Below are 16,511 nucleotides of genomic sequence, written 5' to 3'. Positions count from 1 at the left end.
GGAAACTGCTTCCTGCAAACTTTCTCTTATCCCAAGTCAGCTGAGCCCAGCAGCGTCCAGCCGGCCATGCCTACCCAACCATGCTCACCTGGCACTGAATCATCATAATCTTCATTGCAACTGGTCCTTTGAGAGCAACCATAATGCTGATGAGACCGTCAATCAATTGATCTTGATATCCCTGCTTTAGAGATACAAAGCCAAAAACTCTGTATATTTTCTGATGCTTCTATCACAACAACAGCTGCTATTACCTACTTAAAAACAATAGATATTAAAGCACAATGTCACATTGGATTTGTTATGGGCAAAACTGCACACTGTGCAGTCTGAAACCTATCCCAAGAAATTCACTGTATGTTAAACTAAAGACTTATCCTTAGAGAGAGCTCCCTGAGGAAACGTGACCTGTTTTTCGATCAAAATGGTCTTTTGGGAATAGGTGTATGCCCTAAGGAAGAAAAAGAGAAAAAACCCTCCTGGCAATCATCACATTGCTTCTTTGATTGTGCTGCACTTTCACCATCAAGTCAAACATGATTATTTATAGAAGAAGCTTTAAGAACCTCTGGTTTGTGGATAGTTGGAGCTAAAATGGTAATCTTTGGGTGTATTACTTGTCGCAAGCTCCATGGTAGGTTACAAAGAAAAAATGGCTCATCTTCCAGCTGACAGACTCAGCACAAATCCTCCTTTCACTAACGTTGGCCTTGATGTCTTTGGCCCCTGGTCTGTGACCACAGATCACACTAGAGAGTGTGAAGCAAACAGTAAGAGGTGGGCAGCCCTATTCACCTGTATGACCATTAGAGCTGTCCACATTGAAGTTATTAAGCATGGACACTTCTAGCTTCATAAAGGCCCTCAGATGTTTTATTGCTATCTGAGGCCCTTCAGAGCCGAGGTGGCGCAGTGGTTAGAGTGCTGTACTGCAGCCACTTCAGCTGACTGTTATCTGCAGTTCGGTTGTTCAAATCTCACCAGCTCAGGGTTGACTCAGCCTTCCATCCTTCCGAGGTGGGTAAAATGAGGACCCCGATTGTGGGGGCGATATGCTGTCTCTGTAAACCGCTTAGAGAGGGCTGAAAGCCCTATGAAGCGGTATATAACACTAACTGCTATTGCGACTGCTATTGCTTTAAAAACATTCGTTCAGAAAGAGGCACCAACTTTTGGGCGGCAGCCAAAGAACTGCGTGTTTCTTTGAATATTGACACCAAAAGCATAGAGCAGAGGTGTGAAAATCAAGGCAAGGACACCAGATCTGGACTGTGGGGTGCTTAGAACTGGCCCATGGATCCACCCTGCAAATAACAAACGAACGACCTGCGTTGCCTTTGCCAGAAAAAAAGGAGCTCAGGAGGGCCACATGTTCAGGAGGAACATGGCCCTTGCAAGCTCCATTTTCGTGGGCAGAGACTTGCAGGAGGCTGTCGCAGCCAAAAGTGGAGCATGTAAGGGCCATGTGCAAGACTCTTGAGCTCCATTTTCAATGGCAGAGGGTTTCAGTAGGCTATCACAGCCAAAAACTGAGCTCAGGAGCCTATTTTTGTTGGCAGAAGGCTCAAGCCACAACAGCGATTGACACAACTGACATCCAGTTGGCCACATCCATCCCAGCCCCCTGAGGTCAAACACAACTCTGATGCAGCCCTCAATGAAATAGAGTTTGACACCCCTGGTATAAAGAGATATCTAAGTGACCAAATATGCACATGGAGTTAAAACCCAGTTCAATCTTCATGGCCAAACAAGATCCGGTCATTTGGCCAGCCAGTGAAGCACCAAGTTTGTTTTTAGTTTTTTGGTGCTGTACGTGACGCATTGCAACATTTTCCCTATTCGCGGGGGCTGGGTGGGCGTGTCCAGCACGGGATACAACTAGCTCAAGAGCCATCAGTCTGACACTCCTATATACTGTATATAGATACAATAAAAATTGAATAAGTAATTATAATGGCTCATACCCATTGTTTCTTTTTTATTATTAAAAATCCTTTTCAGAGATCTGTCTGTAAATTGTAAATTCATACATAGAATCCATTAAATCAATAATTAGCATACATTCTCATCCAAATTAATCATTGTTTTGGGATTCTCCAGTCTATGAATTGTGTAATGGGAAATAAGACTATGGGGTGTGCTGAAGCCCTTTCTACATTCCATGCATTTATATGGCTTCTCCCCTGTGTGGATCCTTTGATGGGATGTAAGACCACTGCTTATTCTGAAGCTCTTTCCACACTCCATGCATTTATATGGCTTCTCCCCTGTGTGGATCCTTTGATGGGTAATAAGGTTAATATTTTGGCTAAAGTCCTTTCCACACTCCGTGCATTTATATGGCTTCTCCCCTGTATGGATCCTTTGATGTGATGTAAGACCACTGCTTATTCTGAAGCTCTTGCCACACTCCATGCATTTATATGGCTTCTCCCCTGTGTGCAACCTTTGATGGGATGTAAGTTTACTGCTTATTCTGAAGCCCTTTCCACATTCCATGCATTTATATGGCTTCTCCCCTGTGTGGATCCTTTGATGGGATGTAAGTTTACTGCTTGTTCTGAAGCCCTTTTCACACGCCATGCATTTATATGGCTTCTCCCCTGTGTGGATCCTTTGATGGGATGTAAGTTTAATCCTTGTTCTGAAGCCCTTTCCACACTCCATACATTTATGTGGTTTCTCCGCTGTGTGGATCGTTTGATGGGATGTAAGACTACTGCTTATTCTGAAGGTCTTTCCACACTCCATACATTTATATGGCTTCTCGCCTGTATGGACCCTTTGATGGTATGTAAGTTGACTGGCTGTTCTGAAGCCCTTTCCACATTCCATGCATTTATATGGCTTTTCCCCTGTGTGGATCCTTTGATGGCGTGTAAGATTACTGCTACTTTTGAAGTCCTTCCCACACTCCATGCATTTATATGGCTTTTCCCCTGTGTGGATCCTTTGATGGGTTGCACGATCTTTCATTGTTCTGAAGCCCTTTCCACACGCCATGCATTTATATGGCTTCTCCCCTGTGTGGATCCTTTGATGGGTAATAAGGTTAATGTTTTGGCTAAAGTCCTTTCCACACTCGGTGCATTTATATGGCTTCTCCCCTGTGTGGATCCTTTGATGGGATATAAGTTCACTGCTTGTTTTGAACCCCTTTCCACACTCCATGCACTTATATGGCTTTTCCCCTGTGTGGATCCTTTGATGGGTAATAAGGTGACCGTTTTGAAAAAAGCCCTTTCCACACTCCATGCATTTATATGGCTTCTCTTTTCTGGAGGTCCTTTTATTATCAGTTTTGCTTTCATTTTCATTGCATTTATTTGTCTTCTCTCCAATGTGAAAACTTTTCTGTGATTCAAGAGACCCATTTTCTTGAGAAAGTGTGAACATCCACCTGTATTTTTTTTCTCTGTCTTTGTCCATATTGGCTGCTCCTTTGGCTTGTGATGGACAGGGTCCATTTACATCTAATGTCTCTTTCAAGATTCTTACACCTTTCTCAGTATATTTCTCCTTTAGTTTTTCTTGTTGATCAGAAAAGTCCTGCATTTTAGTAACAGTCGAAGGACATGAGCTTTCCTTTTTCCAATTATTCAACAGGTTTCTCTCCTGCCTTTGGAAATCTGTTTGAATTGCAGGTTTCTCCATAGCATCTCCTTTTCTGAACACTTTGATTGGTTCTGCAGAGTCTTTATTATAATTCTCATTATCACCTTCAAAGGGAAAGAGAAATGAAAGTGGGAGAAAGGTTAGGGAAAAAGATCACTCTGTCAGAAGTCATATTGATTGCCTTCAGGTATTGTGCCAAATTCTAATATATACTGCATATTTGTATTCTAATATTGGCATGGTATAGAAATGATAATATCTCTTTGGATGAGGCATAAAATCTTGGAAAAGACATTTAAGTCAAAAAACCTGAATGGCAACTCTTGATAGGAAGCATCTGGGCCAAAATAGTTGAAATCTGTGTGATGAAACTTGGCATTACCTCAAACCAAGGAATTATTTTGTCATAAAATATTTATATAGAAATATAAATTAGATAGGATATATCTAAGCGAAATGCCATAAACCTATTTCCTTCCTTGGAGCACTAGAAAAACAAAACTTTCCCTTCTGCCTCTGAAGAGATCTATTTACAAATCTTTTCATAAGAACTAGCTAATGGCATCTAACTACAAAATGTCTTCCTGAACTCTCTGACTGGAGAGTAGGAAACTCTTACCAAGAGAGGCCACATTCTTATAATTCTCCAGCATGACTTCCCAATGCAGAGCTTTTTGGTCAGGATCCAGTTGAGACCACTCCTCCTCGGAGAAATAAACAGCCACTTCCTCAAAGGGCAGAAGAACCTCCTGAAAGGAAGAAAAAAATACAGAACAGACCAAGGAAGAACTACAGGATCTTTCCTATTATTAAGAATTTCTAAAGCAAACATAAACATTAAGATAAATTGCTATGTTGAGGAGCCAACGTTGCAACGATACGGATGTGCAGTCTCGATGCTCCGAGACCGCAGACAATACTTTTGCCGCTGGATGGTCCAATCGGATCCAAACCTTCCTGAAGAGACGGTGAACAGGAAGAATACGTCTTGCTGACGTCAGGGACATCACAAAGTCCCTGATCGATGCAAGAGTTCTTCAAGCTAGCAACAAGAAATTCAGCCAATGCTGACGAAGTCAGGGCGTCTCCAAAACAGAAGGATAGGGAAAGAGAAAGTGTTTCCAGCTGGTGATGAATTTTTACCGTTTTAAGAAGAGACTGCCTATAAAAAACTTAAAATTAATTTAAATTGGAGAACAGAAGAAATAGGCGGCGGAATTAAATTTGGAATGGTTTTGGACAGTGTGTTATCTTACTTTTTAAATGCTATTTGGATGGAATTAATGTAAGCCTTTTAAAATGAATGGACTAAGTTTTCTTCTTCTATTTTTTTTCTTTTATTATTCTTTGTAACCTATGGGCTACAATTCTCCTCTTTCATTACTGTGGGTGTTCTAACTCATTCAAGAATTAGACTTTTTTTTAACTTGAAATACAAAAAAGATACAAAAAGAAATAAAGAACATTGCAACAATAACACTGCTACTCAGAGGCTGGAAGTTTTGTGTATTGAAAACGAAACACTCTTGTTTGTCTCACTGATTATCCTGGCTTGGCACTCCAAGTTCTTGCTGCTTGTTTATAGAGAGTAATAAGAAGAAAAGCATACAGCTGTCCCTTTGAAGTATATCTTTAACCAGAGAAAAGTGAAAATAAAATGTTATTGTGAATCTATGCTTAATCTTATTAACCTTCCAAGCTAGAGCAGCAGTGTTTGTTATCTGGAGATAATGACACAATTTCAATAGCAGAAAGAAACTTTAAGTCTGCAAAAGATATTCTCAGAAATACAGAAATTATCAAATACATATGAGAGGAAAGAGAAGAAGCTGGAAGACTTAGAGCATCTAACAGCAAAAAAGAGTAGAATACTGAAAGAGGAACTAAATGGAGGGGAAATCTACCCTAGATGGCAAGATACAGAAGAAGAAAAAACAAAATAATTTATGGATTTAAAGAGAGAAATTTTATTAGCTATAGCATTGATAACACTACTGACAAAGATAAGCTGATTAAGGAAACAGAAGAAGGGCATCGAAATTACATGAGAGATTTTATAATCGCATTTATATCCTAAAAAGCTGGCTTCTATGTATCCGAACTTACAGCCTAAATGTTGGAGATGTGGCTCTCTCGATGCTACATATTTTCATATATGGTGGACCTGCCAAAAGGTTAAGGCATTTTGGATAAAAATATGGTGGATTATGCAAAATATCTTTAAAAGAAGGATAAAGTTTACTCCTCAGTTATTCTTACTAGGTATATGTACTGACTTTACAGTGGTAGAGACTAACTTGATTCTGCACCTAATAACGGCAGCAAGACTGTTGGTGGCGCAATACTGGAAGAAGGAAGACTCGCCTACAACTCAAGAATGGACATTGAAAGTTACAAACTTAGCCGAGATGGCTAAAATATCGGCATATCTTAAAGATCACTCAAATGAGATATATAAACGAGACTGGAAAAAATGGATTGACTATATACAAAATAAACACGGGACCAAGAAATTCCAGTTAGCCTATGCTTAAGATCAGAAATGATTTAAATTGTTTAAAGTTAGTTCAGCAAGAAGAAGCTAAGGTCAATGCAGAATGTCATTAATTTCTTTATTTCTTTTTTCTCAATAAATTTTAGACTGTGTTTGTTAAAAATCCATACCGTGTACGGGTTCTGGGAAGTCGGGGGGGGGAAGGAGGAGGGGGGTTGGGGGGAGGGTGGAGGGAGGGAGGGGTATACATTAGGCTAGACAAGAATTTAGTGGTAAACTAGAACTATTTTGACATACAAAAAATTGTACTTCGATGTCTTACTGATTGAGGAATGATGAAATGTTTGTTTTAAAAGAAATGAAACTTTTGAACCCGAAATTACATGAGAGATTTTATAAGCAAGGAGTTGCTAAGAGGAGTCCATACAAAGTTGATTAAGTAGATGATTAGAAGACTGACATCACAAATGGCAGAAGATATGAGACTTCTGCTACTGGAAAGATACAGGTTGATAGATGGAAGAGCACAATTTAAAACTAGTTAAACTTAGTGAAATTTAGTGACAATAGATATAGTTAAATAAATAATTGATAAAGTTACTAAGGTATACAATGTGTAGTGTTATGATAAGTAATAATTAGATATGAATATTGAATGGTACCCATGAAAGGAAGATTAGAAATCATTTTGGATTATATATAAAGGTTAATAAAAAAGAACTAAGTTAGATACAGTTAAAGTCTTGATTATTAGGGGGAAAATGTTATGATACAGGATATAGTTAAATAAAGGAGGGATAATGGTAACAACCTATATATAGGTATGGTAAAAACATAAGGAAACTGTATGTAAACTGTAAACCGTGATTTGGAAAGGAGGATCAGAAAATGTTGTTATTAAATATTATGGATGTTTTGCTGGAATAGGACATAAGGATTCAGTGTTAATGGAGGATTTTGGAAATAGTAAATGAAATGCCAGTATGTGATTATATGGTAAATCTTGGTATATTTTATGATGAAGGATGTTTAAACAATTATTGTCAAAGAAAATGGAGGAATGATGATGGTAAGATGTATAAATATCTGAGTTAAAATACTTCAGTTAATATGAATTATGTTTGTTGACTGAGGAAGAGATGCACAAAAGTCTTTATGAAACCAACTGATACACTTTCTACAGTATGTAAAGAAGGATGTGTTGTGTTTGTTTTGAAAATAAAAAATAAATTATTTTTAAAAAAGGATAAATGGCTATGTTTAGTAAGGATCTGTGGTTTAGATGACAAAGTTGACAGAACAAAAAGCATTTGACTAAAGAAAGATTTTACGCAGTTTTTATCAACTTGAATGATTCTGTAGGACTTTCAGTGCCATTCAGGTTAAATTAGCCCTGTTTTCTTCTGGATCAACTGATCTACCAAACAGCCAGCAAACCCTCATCAAAATACTATTCATTCTGGAAGCAGGAGCCAGGTCACGATGTTACAACGTGCGGTCTCAACACTCTGAGACCACCGTTGACACTTTTGCCGCTGGGGGGTCCACTGAGACCTAAACCGTCCTGTAGAGACAGTGATCAGGAAGACAAAGTCTTGCTGGTCTCAGGGATATCGCAAAATCCCTGTTAAACCCAAGGGAAGTGCTTCAAGCCCGCGGTGAACAGGCAGCCCTAGGCTGATGAAGTCGGGACGCTCTGGGAGGAAGGAAGTGAAAAGAGAAAGTGAGTCCATTGGTGAGGTATTTTTTCTATTTTGCTAAAGACTATAAGAAATATTTCCTTAAAGCCAAATTGATACTTAAACAAAAGAATTGAGCTGCAAAAATAATCCTAATGGGATCACTGTGGAAATGGATTGATTTTTTTTCCTTCTGCTTCTTGTTGCTTATTTTTTTACTTCTGGATTAAAACCTTCCTTTTTATTTTAACAGTTCTTCCTACTATTTGTTATTAAATCACACTAAAAGCAATCTAAAGAACTTTGTTTCCTACAGAAGGTGAAAATTAACTGCCAGTCGAAGGTTTTTTTTTCCTGAAACAACGTATCTCTTTCTTTATTTGATTTTACTAACTCTGCAGCTGAAGGGTTTGCAACTTGTTTGCAGAAACTGATAAAAAACCAAGGGCACCAACTGTTTTCACAGGTGCCTCTGAGAACTATTTTGGCAGAGAAAGAAAGAAGGAAGGAAGGAAGGAAGGAAGGAAGGAAGGAAGGAAGGAAGGAAGGAAGGAAGGAAGGAAGGAAGGGGAGGGAGGGGACAGAACCCTTCCCCTTTGAAGAGCATGAAAGAACTTGTGTTTAAGTCAACTTAAATAAAATAAAAGCTAAGAGAAGCCTGGAAGACTAGACTGGCAGTCATTATTGGGTTTTTTTTTTCTTTCTCTCTTCTGTTTTGGAAACATGGGTCAATACTTGGATGAGGAAACCTTAACATTCCAAAATATTTTGGCTGGAATTCAAAATCTATTGGAAGGATATGGGAGAATTGAGAAGAAGCTGGAAAGACTAGTCTTCCTCACAGCAAAAGATGATAGGGTTGGAGCCCCCAAAATTAAAGGGGAGAATGAAGATATAGAAGATAAAGATAAGAAAATACATGATTTTAATAATGGACCTATCCTGTTCATCCTCAACACCTTCATGAAAGTGCTGGGAGAGCTCAACCAGGGGTCTGTGTGTTGCGCCATAAATACCCAGAGACTCTGCTCCTACTCAGATTGTAAGGAAGCTGCTAGTAGTCTGAGCCATTGGCTGGACAGTAAATAAGAAAATGAAGAATGTTTTCCATTGAAGACAATTCTTAGCCTGTGCAAAGCTGGATTGTTTGGCCTCCAAATCCAGGCACAAGTCAGAAGAATTTATTTTCTAAGCCAGCGATGGCGAACCTTTTTTGGCTCGTGTGCCATAAGTGGGGGGAGCGCAGGGGGTTCGTGTGCAGGCGTGCCGCACCCATAATGCAATGCCCTCCCCCCAGTGCGCATGTGTGCACTACAGGTACTCTTCCCCCCCCCCCCCCATTTTTGGCATGCTTTATTTGCCCTCCCCAGGCTTCAGAGGCTTTATAGGAGCCTGGGGAGGGTGAAAACAGCCTCCCCCCCCAGGAGCCCCCTGGAGGCTTCAGGGACCTTCAGGACGCTTCCCTGAAGCCTCCGGAGCAGTCAAAATGAACCTCCGAGCAAACCGGAAGTCACTTCCGGTTTGCTTGGAGGGTCGTTTTGAGCGTTCCGAAGGTTTGAGGGACCTTCAGGAGGCTTCCCAGAAGCCTTCGCAGTAGTCAAAACCTCCGAGCAAACCGGACGTTCGTTCCCAAACTTCCGGTTTGCCCGTAGGGCCTGTTTCTTTGCACTCTGGAAGCTTTAGGGAAGCTCATGAAGTCTCGGGAGGGCCTCCAGAGGCTTTTTCGCCCTCCTCAGGCTCCTATAAAGCCTCTGGAGCCTGGGGAGGGCAAAAAATGGCTTTAAAAAAGGGTGAACTCAGCTGACTAGCCCGTGCATGCACAGTGGTCAGCTGACAGGACAGCGCCTCACGTGCCCTGACAAATGGCTCTATGTGCCACCTGTGGCATACGTGCTATAGGTTTGCCATCACTGTTCTAAGCTAATAGGGCCTTGGCTAATTATTCTTTCAGAACACTTTTTACTTGGAGACGTTTCTATATTTCGACTATATATTTCGGGATTTGAATAATCTTAACTATTAACCATGTATTTTTCTTATTAATGATTGTAAATGAAGCATTGGAAAAATGGAAATTTGCTACTTTGAATATTGAAATATTTTTCAGGTTCTTAGCACAAATTCAACTCAAATAATTACAAAAAAGGGGCACCATTTAGGATAGGGAGTAGGATACTGTAGGGTGTGGTAGAGTAGGGTAGGATAGGATAGAATAGTTTAGTTGGAAGGGACCTTGCAGGTCTTCTACTCCAACCTCCTGCTTAGGCAGGAAACTCTATACTGTCATGTCACCTCTAGTCCTTCTTTTCATTAAAAAAGACATACCAAATTCCCGCAACCGTTTTTTATATGCTTTAGCCTCCAGTCCCCTAATCAGCTTTATTGGTCTTCTCATCTAGGGTGGACAGGTGCTCACTTACTTATTTTAACTTCTGTTCCTAATCTGGTTTTTGTGGTGCTGTTTTTGATAAGTTGGACTATTTTTTTTCCTTTGTGTAAAGGCAGATGAAAAACATGAGTTAAGTAGTTCTGCTTACTCCCTGTGCTTGTCACCTTCTTCCCACTTTCTGCCACCAAAGGATCAATTGTGTCCTTGACTTCTTTTTAGGTTTTAACATGTTGAAAGACACTTTTTTTGTAACAAACATTACTTCATTAGCTTTCCTCACTTCATCTTTGCCTTAGTTATGTGCCCCTCTTTCCCTTTTTTTACTTGTCCTTTTTGTCTTTCAATTTATCAGAGTTCTTTATGCAGACATGCTAATTTCTTTTGAGAGCTGTTATTTTTCTTCTTAGTTGGTTTTGTGCTAGACTGGGCTTTTATAATCTCACTTCTCAAAAATTCCCAAGCTTCTTGAGTTGTTTTCCCCTTAAAGATTCTCATCCATGGAATAATTCCGAAACTATCTCTAAGTTTATTGAAATTAGCTCTTTTAAAGTCCAAGACTTTGTTCTATTGCTTGCATAATGTGGAATTCCAGTATTGTATTATCACTCCCCCACAAGATTCCTTCTATCATTTCATCACTGTTAGTGAGAATTAAGACCAATCTGGTTGATTCCCTTCTCTGCTTGTTGGGAAACAAAGTTGTCTTGATAGGTTTATCAAGAATCTGTTTGACCTTCCACTTGGTGCAGAGTTTGTCTCCCAGGATGTCAGGGTAGTTAAAATCCACCATTACTATTGTGATGTGCTTCCTACATAACTTAGTTAACTGACTAGCAAAAAGTTCATCTATTTACTCTGGTTTGGTGGCCTATACCAATGTTATCCCCCCCCCCCCCAATATCGACCCAATTCAAGGCAGTTTTCAGCATTGTTGTGCTCTATTTCTGTAGAGAAGTATTTCTTATATATAGTGCAACTCTACCACCTCTTTCATTTGGTCTATTTTTTAAAAAATAATTTAAATCCCTCTAGCTGTATGTTTCATTTGTAGGTTTCATCCCACCAAGTTTCCATAATGGCAACAATATCATGTTTGCCCTCATTTACTTAAATTTCTAATTCACCCTGTTTATTCCTCATACTCTGTGCATTGGTGTATACACATTTGCATCCATTTTGACTGACCCTGTGATTACTGTCTACATAACCTGTGCTGTGTCTGACTTCCCCTATTTTCTTACCACCTGTTTGATTGCAGATTGTATGGCACTCACTATTAAATGCTTGATTTTGCTTGACAGCAAGGTTGATATTCTTACCCACACAAACATCTATGTTATATGCACTATATTAATCTATTAATTTTAGATTGCTGGGGACAGAAATGTTCTGTATCAATTAATTCTCTGTCCCGACTGACAGTTGCAGGGTCCCAGGGTCATGTGATCCCCGTTTGTGAACCTTTGACAAGCAAAGTCATTAGGGAAGCCACTTAACAACAACCATACTTCTAAATTCAGCACTTCACCTAACACCTGTGGCAAGAAAGGTCGTAAAATGGGGCAAAGTTCACTTAACAAATGTGTCACTTAACAACAAAAGGTTTAGGCTCAATTGTGGTCCTAAGTCAAGGACTACCTATAATATGTACAACAGCTGATTTCCTGAGGGGAAAAAATAGAAATCTAGTAAATCAAAGTTATTCTCATACCTGAGTTGGAGGTTCAATCACGATTTCCGCTCCCCCTAAACAAAGAGTCGACTTCCTTCTATGCTTCCCTGTGAGAGAGACAGAATTTCAAAAGGCATAATTAATAAAATGGGAGGAGGTATGCTATAGAGGAGAGGGCACAGAGAACATGAGAAAGTTAGGATTTATCAAAGGAGTGGAAGGACCTTATATTACCTCCTGAGATGTCCTGAACTGGATCTTCCTGAGGGATCCCCCTGAATGACAGTTCTTGAGGGAGATTTGACAGATGCCTCTTTCTCTCAGGATCTCTGATCTCCATTGCGAAGGATCCAGGAAAAAAAGAATTAATGGACATTACATATCATGAAGTGGTGTGTACCTCTATTTAACACCTGATAAACTGCCAAAGATTTTTCAAATCTCAAAGGAATTTCAAATACACGTTTGAAATGTAAATATAAAAAAGGAACTTTTTACCAACTCTGTGGGACTTGTGACAAAGCAAAGAAATACTGGGGTAAGATTTATATTGTACTGCAGAAGATTCTCAAAGAGGGCATGAAAATCAAACCAGAGACTTTTCTTTAGGTTTAATAGACAAAGAGATGGAAAAACATTCTTGAACTTCGCTGTTATATATGTTGAGAGCAGAAAGGATGCTCTTTGCAAAGCGGACGGATATTTTAATAGCCACAAAGGAGAAGTCGTTGGGAAAACTGATGGAAGAGATGGAAACATTATCTACTTCAGTTAAAAAAAAGACCAAGCCAACCTTGCTTCTACTTTGGAACCACTGCTGGGTTTTGTTCTTGAGATCGAAAAAAATGAAACTTTGATTGTGTTTTGCAGATTACATAAGTTTGTTGTTGTATAGAATTTGCTAGTACATATTAAGTATGTAAATGTAAAACATTGAACCTGTAATGTTACCATTTTATTCAACTGTGCTAAAAAGATTCAGATTTTCAATTATTTTGTTTTTTCCCCTTTACCCTACTCTTCTTTCACTTCACTTCCCACTTTCCTACTATTTTCATTTTCTTGCATTTTATATCTTAATAAACCTACAAAAAATTGATATAAAAATTTGAACATATTGTTTATTATATTCAGGCCCAAGAAGAAGTCCTCTCACCGGCAACTCAACCTGCTCCTTCTTCTCCTCCGCCTGGCTCAGGAGGAAGCCTTCCACCAGGGCCACCGCCTGGGAGCTGGTCTCTGCTCCACACTCCCGCACCCAGCTCTCCATCTGCAGGGGCAGAAGGGCCAGGAACTGCTCCAGAACCACCAGGTCCAGCATCTGCGCTTTTGTGTGCTTTTCTGGTCTCAACCATCGACTATAAAAGAAGTGGAGTCGACTACAAAGTCCTCGGGGACCCTCATCCTCCTCATATTGGACGCCCCTGAAGTTCCAGGCCTGAACTTCTGAAATGATGGCTCCTTCTTCCAGCATCTTCTGCCCAGTTTTTGCCCAGATCTTCCCACAGATTCCAGACTGGGCACCAGAAGGGTCATTTCCAGTTCCCTCACTTGCTAAAGGAAGGCCAGCCATTCTCTCTTTGTCCTGTAACACAATTCCAAATGGGTGCAATGAAATCTGTGTATCTTCAAATGCTTTTTTAATTCATAGCAATGTTCACTTAGCCATGGGAATACCAGAACAAGCCATTAAGCCCTCCTTGCCAAAGGGATCATTTTTTCTCTACATGAAGATCAACAAATGGCCTCAATTTTACAATTTTCTTATAGAAGAAAGAATAAATCTAAGCTAGTAGATCGGAACATTCATCGACACTCATCCTCACAGAAGGAAGCATTTTTCTGACCTGTAAAGTGGTGACTTCCAGCAAGAAGATTCAGTCCATTTGGGCCGTTTGGATAATTTAAATTTCTTTTTACTCAAAGGGAAAGACTTGCATTTTAACAATATAGCTCTACATTTACCTTTAAGCAGGGTTCACACAACATACAACATAGAAAAGCCCAGAACTAGTTCACAAAGCAGGAAAATTCAGTTCACAAAAAATGAGGTGCCAATCCTTTGACCCTGCTCCATTTCTCTTTCTCCCTTCACGCAGGGGGGCAGGGTCACACAATGTGTCCTAAGCACAAACAGGTCAATCAAATCCAGGCGTTCAATTCCTATGAAATATAAAGGATTAAATGCACACAGCTCAATACGATGACGTGATTGACTGCCTTCCTCAAACAAATTGAGTTGCAAAAGGCCCCAAGCTGAGTTTAGTGTCATCCAGTACAGAGTGAGAATGTAGGCACCATCTTTTACATCTCTTCCTTTCAAAGTTGTTTTTGCTTCCTGCTTGAGTTTTGCCATACAAACTCCCCTTCTCCCCTATGCAGGAGCTATTCCCACGAAATGGGGCACCAAGAACGATCCCTTTCCTTTCTGGGATCTGGAATTCTTTCTGAGGACAGCATGCATCTTCTGGAGCTCTCCTTTTCTACGATCATGGAAAAGGGCGGCAGAGAAACATGGGAATCTCCTAAGATTGACTTGGTATATATATGCACACGCACTCTCTCTCACACACACACACACAGACACACACACACACCCCTACCCTTGCCACCTCTTTCCTTCAAAACGTCTCTGCAGCCTTTTTAACTGCCTGCGAAGCTTAAAGAGTTAAAGAGAGAGAGTCCAGCAGCTAGAAAGGCAAGACCTAGTGACGTCACTGCCTTCCCAACCTGCAACAGCGGCTCAACGCTGAAGCGCATGCGGTTCATTTCTTTTTGCAGAGGGATGGATTTTCTGTGCATGGAAGGCGCTCGTGGAAAAAGGAGAGATGGTGCATTTCCCATGCACGGCCAGGAGGGGGCTCTCTTGAGAAAGCCAGGAAGCCTTCTCAACCTCCTTTGGACAATGTTATAATTTACTAAAGAATTTTGTATTTAAAGTAGTGGTTTGTTTAAAAAGAAAATTCCTAATAACAATCTCGCTTAAATTTCTGTTGTTCAGTAACAAAAGAAAGAGTAAACCCAAAAAAGGGGTAAACAATTAAGGTACTATTTCTACTAGCTTGACTTTCTGAAGGAAAGGCATAATACAAATAATTTCCTCCTCTTACTATACTTGGAATTTGAACCTATTTCAGCTCTGCCATAGGAAGGGTCAACTTCTTTCTACTCTTCCTTGTGAGGGAGACACAATTTTAAAATGTATAATTTGTAAAGTAGGAAGAATTGTTCTATAGAAGACAGAGATGAAATGGTTGGGATCTCTATGGGGACCTTATATTTCCTCCTGAATTGTCCTTACCTGGATATTCCTGAAAAATCCTACTAAAAAAAAACAGTTCCTGGGGGAGATTTGATGGAAGCATCCTTCAGACCATCCCAATGCCACCCCATCTATTTGCTTACCAAAATATGCCACAGGCCTTTGCCATGAGCCTAGTTACTGGATGAAAACTCCTGCAGCAATGCCTTTCATTCATGTACAAAGAGGGTAAAAAGTCTAGTGGGGTTCGGAAACCCCAGTGCCAGTGCTTTCATAAGCTCACTCTTTATTTGTGTGAATGCTTGTTGGCTTTCTCCAGTCCATTCAAATATTTTCCCACCCTCCCACCCCTTTAACAATAAATCAAATTGACAATAAATCAAAAATTAAGAATCCAAATTCTACAAAAACCAGCCATCCCCAAGAATCCCAATTGTTTTCTATTAACAGAGGGCGTTAATAGATTGCTTCCCTCTTTAGGCTAACAGTCTCTGCTGTCCTGTAGAGATGCCAAACCCTAAGTTTTCACCTCCTTCTGTGCAGTTTGGGCTTTTGTTATAGCCTTTCCTGAAGCCCCAACAAAAGGTATCTCATCGGTAGTCGGAGGAGCAATACATCCAGGGGTAGGTTCCTGCCAGTTCTAACGTCTTCTATAGAAGAGGTTCCACAAATCTACAGTGCCGTTTAGAACCGGTTCCAGCTCTCTCTCCCCGCCCGTCCGCACATCATCAAGATGAAGAGCGAGAGGAGGAATTCTGGGAGTTGAAGTCCACAAGTCTTAAAGCTGTCAAGTTTGAACACCCCTGGGTTTTTTTTCTAAAGGGATAGAGGTGAAAGGGTCTTGTAACTTGACAGCTTTAAGACTTGCACACTTCAATGCCAGAGTTTCTGAGCCAACATTTCGGTTGCTAAGTGCCAAGCCATGCCCACTCAGTCACATGGCTGGCAAGCCACTCCAACTCAGTCACATGGCTGGCAAGCCACTCCCACAAAGCAGGCCACACCTACAGAAGAGGTTCTAAAAAGTTTTGAAACCTACCACCCACCACATCTGCTAAAAACAGATCTACTGGCTCCTGTATCTGTTAACATCTTATGTTTAGATCCCCCAATTTGGACTTCCACAGAGATGGGGTGGAGGAGCAACAGCTCCCTGTCCCTGGCCTCTTCACCCTTCTTTTTCTGCTTGCATGGCTATAGCCACCACTTGCATGGCTATAGGCATCCACTCTTCCAATATCCTTCTTTTCTGCATGTAGCATGCTGGTAAGGTCCCAAGGGTTTGCAACTTGTTTACAGAAACTGATAAAGAACCAAGGGCACAAATTGTTTTTACGGGTGCCTCTGAGAATTATTTTGGCAGGGGAAAGAAAGAGGGGAGGAAACAGAACCCTTCT

The 16,511-nt window shown here is 40.4% G+C and overlaps 1 protein-coding gene across 1 annotated transcript in view; it reads right to left on the bottom strand.

Moving 5' to 3' along the window:
- LOC116502701 overlaps nucleotides 1–16,511 on the bottom strand; it is a 227,695-nt gene that overhangs the window by 186,011 nt on the left and 25,173 nt on the right. The window contains 3 exon segments of the mRNA XM_032208604.1: nucleotides 2,167–3,722; nucleotides 4,238–4,367; nucleotides 11,892–11,959. Coding sequence (XP_032064495.1) covers nucleotides 2,167–3,722; nucleotides 4,238–4,367; nucleotides 11,892–11,959 — 1,754 coding nt within the window.

The sequence above is a fragment of the Thamnophis elegans genome, chromosome 2 (assembly GCF_009769535.1).
Source record: "Thamnophis elegans isolate rThaEle1 chromosome 2, rThaEle1.pri, whole genome shotgun sequence".
Lineage (NCBI taxonomy): Eukaryota > Metazoa > Chordata > Lepidosauria > Squamata > Colubridae > Thamnophis > Thamnophis elegans.
Note: the sequence above shows the minus strand (reverse complement) of the source record. Positions and strands in the feature narration are given on the sequence as shown.